Source organism: Agelaius phoeniceus, unplaced genomic scaffold, assembly GCF_051311805.1.
Source record: "Agelaius phoeniceus isolate bAgePho1 unplaced genomic scaffold, bAgePho1.hap1 Scaffold_110, whole genome shotgun sequence".
Classification (NCBI taxonomy): domain Eukaryota; kingdom Metazoa; phylum Chordata; class Aves; order Passeriformes; family Icteridae; genus Agelaius; species Agelaius phoeniceus.
In genome coordinates this window covers 74041-79197 of record NW_027509876.1, presented here as the reverse complement: position 1 = coordinate 79197, position 5157 = coordinate 74041, and the positions used below count along the sequence as shown (strand labels likewise).

The 5157-nt window shown below is 55.6% G+C and overlaps 1 protein-coding gene across 1 annotated transcript; it reads right to left on the bottom strand.

The window, feature by feature from the left end:
* Positions 1-1887: 1887 nt before the first annotated feature.
* LOC143692991 (olfactory receptor 14A16-like) lies at positions 1888-2820 on the bottom strand. Its single transcript, XM_077173074.1, has one exon. It carries the CDS (start codon positions 2818-2820, stop codon positions 1888-1890), a length of 933 nt encoding a protein of 310 aa, XP_077029189.1.
* Positions 2821-5157: the final 2337 nt, after the last annotated feature.

Below are 5157 nucleotides of genomic sequence, written 5' to 3'. Positions count from 1 at the left end.
CCGCAGGCCCAGGGCAGTGATTCTTCCCCTGTGCTGGGGACTGGTTGGGCAGCACCCTGAGTGCTGTGTCCAGTTTTGGGGCCCCCAATTTAGGAAGGACATGGAGGGGCTGGAGCGTGTCCAGAGAAGGGAAACAAGGCTGGGGAGGGGTTTGGAGCACAAGTCCTGTGAGGAGTGGCTGAGGGAGCTGGGGTTGTTTATCCTGGAGAAGAGGAGGCTTAGGGGAGACAAGGTGATGTCAGGGCACAGGTTGGACTTGATGATCTCCAAGGTCTTTTCCAGCCTTGTTGATTCTGTGATTCTCTGAAACCACCCTAGGAGCAGCTGCAGGATGAGCCCTGGGCCTCCTCTTCAGCAGCTCCAGCAGCCCAGGTCCCTCAGCTTCTCCTGGCAGCCCCAAAGCCCATCCTGTCAGTCCTGCAGAGCCTCTGCAGCTCCTCCTCATTGCCCAGAACAGGGAGCCCCAGAGGCAGACACAGCAGCCCAGATGTGCCCCCTTGGCCTGGGGTGCCTCTGGCAAGGGAGCAGCAGCAGGCACTGCAGGAGCCTGCAGACAATTCCTGCAGCACTTGTAGGATGATCCTGCTGCCCAAGGGACGTTCCCATGGGGGCAAGTCAGGAACTGCAATGGGGAGTGGGGCCAGAGAGGAAAGGGCAAACAGGGATGGGCTGTTTGCAGGGGAGGGAACAGGCTGGGCAATAGGAAGAAATTTGTACCAGAAGAGTAAAGAAAGCAAAGGTGAAGCAGAGGAAATGCTCAGGGCAGTTTGGGGGTGGCTGCCAGGCAGCCCTGGCTCTGAACAACAGCGTCTGCAGTGGCACAGGAAACTCCCAGCTGATGGGAACAAACTTTCTGGCTGAGTGCAGAGGCCAGGACAAAGCTGAGTGGTTTCCCTGGTGTCCCGCAGGCCTTGCTGGCCCCAGGGGCTGATGGCATTTGTGCTCCCTCAGCTTCATGTCCCCACAGCAACAGCATGGGGGTGCTGGCCCTGCTGTGTGCAATGCAAACAGGGGCTGCTGAGGCAGTGCTGCCGTGTCTGTGCCTGCAAGGATGGGGCACCTGTGTGAGCTGGGGGAGAGGCCAGGGCTGCAGAGGGGGGATGTTGTTGGCAGCTGCATGAGGACGCTCTGGGACGCTGCCCTGGGCTGTGCAGCGCACTGGGCATGGATCAGCCCCTGCTCTGCTGCTCCTTCCCGTCTGCCCCAGGGCCCTTGCAGAGCCCCAGCCATGCTGTTTGCCCCCAGCCTGCCCACGGCCAGCCTGGGGCTGCTCACGGGGGTTTCTGTGCTGAGCATTGGCCTGGCCGTGTTCTTGAGAGAGCCTGGGCAAGGAGCCTGGAGCCCCCAGGGCCTGGCCTGAGGCGCCAGCGCTGCCCCAGCAGTGCCCATGGCCTGTCCCTGCTGCAGCCCCGGCACTGCCACCCCCAGGGCTGTGCCCGGCCCCGAGAGCACTCAGGCCCTGCAGCAACACCAGGGCCACCAGGGCAGTGGGGCAGGGCCACGGCAGCAGCACTGGCAACACCAAGTGCTGCTGCTGCTGCTGCTGGGCACAGCTGCTGGGCCAGCACTGATCTGCCCCAGCTCTGCACACAGACATTGCTGCTGCAGCCCCAGAGAAGGCAACACAAGGGCATCTCTGCAGAAAACTCTGCTGGGACATCCTTTAGTTCCTTTAAAGCCACCGAGAGTGCAGCCCCTCATTGACACAGTCTGTGGCCACAGGGTAGGTGGAGGGAAACAAAATGAGAAATGGCACAATAAATGACATTTATTTGTAGACAAGATTAAAAACCTAAAATAAAAGATAAAGAACCTCCAAAATGAAGCCAACATGTACTATCAAAGGTGCCTTTTATTACAAGTGATTTGCAGAAATTGGCCAGCAGTTTAATGTTTCTGAAAGCATCCACTCATCAGCCTCCAGACTGCAGCCTTGAGCTCCTGGTTCCTCAGGCTGTAGATGAGGGGGTTCAGGGCTGGAGGCACCACCGAGTACAGAACTGACAGGGCCAGATCCAGGGATGGGGAGGACAGGAAGGGGGGCTGCAGGTGAGCAAATGTGCCAGTGCTGACAAAGAGAGAGACCACAGCCAGGTGAGGGAGGCAGGTGGAAAAGGCTTTGTGCCGCCCCCGCTCAGAGGGGATCCTCAGCACAGCCCTGAAGATCTGCACATAGGAGAAAACAATGAACACAAAACAACCGAATACCAAACACACACTAATAGCAAGAAGCCCAGATTCCCTGAGATAGGATTTGGAGCAGGAGAGTTTGAGGATCTGTGGGATTTCACAGAAGAACTGGCCCAGGGCATTGCCATGGCACAGGGGCAGGGAAAATGTATTGGCCGTGTGCATGAGAGCATTGAGAAAGGCACTGGCCCAGGCAGCTGCTGCCATGTGGGCACAAGCTCTGCTGCCCAGGAGGGTCCCGTAGTGCAGGGGTTTGCAGATGGACACGTAGCGGTCGTAGCACATCACGGTCAGGAGATAAAGCTCTGCTGACAGAAAGAACACAAAGAAAAAGAGCTGTGCAGCACATCCAGTGTAGGAGATGTTGCTGGTGTCCCAGAGGGAATTGTGCATGGCTTTGGGGACAGTGGTGCAGATGGAGCCCAGGTCAGCGAGGGCCAGGTTGAGCAGGAAGAAGAACATGGGCGTGTGCAGGTGGTGTCCGCAGGCTACGGCGCTGATGATGAGGCCGTTGCCCAGGAGGGCAGCCAGGGAGATGCCCAGCAAGAGGCAGAAGTGCAGGAGCTGCAGCTGCCGCGTGTCTGCCAATGCCAGCAGGAGGAAGTGCCTGATGCAGCTGCTGTTGGACATTTGCTGGGGCTGCACATGGGCACCTGTTCATGGAGAAAGGACAGTCACAAGTCAGCAGAGGCTGCTTGGAGCCAAACCTGGGCCATTCCCTGCAGACTGCCCTGCTTGGACTCACCCAGCCTTGTTCCTGCTCTGGGAAAACCTTCACCCAGGTCCCTGCCTGAGCTCCAGTTGTGCTGCCTGAGTGTGCCAGGAGCAGCCAGGCCTGTGCATGGGGGCTCTCGAAGAGCCATCCCTGCCCCACTGCCCTGGGTTTGTGGCCATTTGGCAGAGGAACAATGCTGGATATTCAGGATTTGTCAGGGGAATCACTCCTAATGCAGACAGGCTTGATAGCATCTGAACTCCCAATTCTATAGGACATGGATGGCAGGAGCTGGTTTAAGGAATTTTTCCTACCCACACACCATTCCTGGCTCTCTGAGGTCACAAATCCCCAGCATTTCTGCTGCACTCAGAGTTTGCCACTGAGACATGGGAGAGGCAAAGGATTCCCTGTGGCTCAGGGAAGGTGAGGGGCTGCATGGGCTTGTTCCCAACTGCCCTGGCTTTGCACCTTTGGCTGCAATCAGAGCACAGTCACACTCCTGGGTCACCCTGGGATAAACCAGACCCTGCCCAGAGCAGAGGGATCCCTGAATGTCTCACCCTCTCTCAAGGTCTCTGGGCAAGGTCTCAGCACCCCCTTGTGCCAAGGACACTCATGGCTCCCTGGGCAAACCCAGCAGCATTTCCTCAGCTGTGGCAGCTCTGCCCTTGCCCGTGGGACACTCAGGGAACTCCCAGAGGCTCTGGCACAGATCTGCACCCAGGAGGGCAGCTCAGAGCCTGGCAGGGCACAGCAAGGAGATCCCTGGCTGTGCCCATGATGGGATCTCAGGGAGGGGGCTCAGCTCATTCCCCTTTGCCATGGACTGCTTTGCCCACAGCCCCACAGGTGCCAGGGAAGCTTGGACACCCCATTGCCATGGACAGCCCTGCCTGGCAGGAATGCCAAGGGCAGTGCCTGACTCAGCTGCTGCCAATGCCAGAGCCTCCCTGAGAGCAGCAGATAACAGTGCCAATGTCAGGGCAGTGCAGAAGCAAGAGCAGATGTTGTGGTGCTGTGCCTGAGAGGGCAGGGCAGAGACAGCCGGGCACTCAGGACAGTGTTCCCGTGCCCAGCTGTGCCCGGCACCTCCCACCCACCAACAGTGCCCTCCTGCCCCAGCCCTGCTCTCTCCAGCCCCCTCTCCTTCCCTGAGCATCTCCCTGGGCCTGGACATTCCCTCCTGAGAGGAGCCTTGTCCCTGCCAGCGCTCACAGAGCCCATCCCAGCCTGCGTGCCCTGGCTGGGGCCCTACAGAAACCTGCCTGTGTGCAGGGCCCTGGCTGGGGCAGGCTCTGTGTGCAGCTGGGCAAGGGCAGCTCAGGAGAGCCCTGCTGGGCCCTGCAAAGGTGATGCTGCTGCTGTGCAGGGCTGAGGAGTGGCTGAGGGCCCTTTGGGAGGCTCCCAGCAGAGACACTGATCAACTTAATTTACAGTTCTGCAGTCCCTGTAAACGATCAAACATTCCTTTGATGATCCTGTGTGTCCCTTTCAACTCAGAATGTCCTGGGATTCTGGGATTACAATTCCTGTTCTGCTTCTCTCATCCCCTTGTTGTCTAGAATCCAAAGAGAAAAATTCCCTTGCAACAGTGTTAGAACAGTAAAGGAAAAACCAGATAAAAATTGGAAGCTGTCAGGTGTCCCAGTGGGGATGGGGCACACTTGGTCTCTGATTTCAACAATTTATTAAGGTTGATTAATTAGGATATTTAACAGGAATATCCAGTAGGAGATTCAGTTGCCCCAGTTACACACCCCTGGCTCAACTCATTGGAGTAGGTCCAAGGGCTTCTTTGCCTTCACTTTTTGTTGTGATTGCTCACATTCTGGTCAATAAACAAAATGTTCTTGTAGGTTCTCTTCCTGATAATAAGACTATTTGATAATAAGACTGATAATAAGAAAGTATTTCACGAATGTAGACTGTCACCTTATTGTTCTAAAATGTAAGAGAATGGTTAGGAAACGTGCTAGAGTTAATTAAGGATTATCGTTATAAAAGTATATAATAGTAGCTTAATCGAGTTAGTTAAGAGTTTAATGGAATAAAGTAAGGATTATATTTTATAACAATATAATATTAATTAACAGAGCTATGAATATATGAAAATGTAAAAAAAAGCAAAAATCTTTTTTGTCATCACCCCAATGTTCCCAACCTTCTTCAAGCAGGAAATGGAAAACACTCTCAGGAAAGCTCCCGATCTTTCCAGCAATCCCAGGCTTACCTTCTTTGGGAGGTGCCCT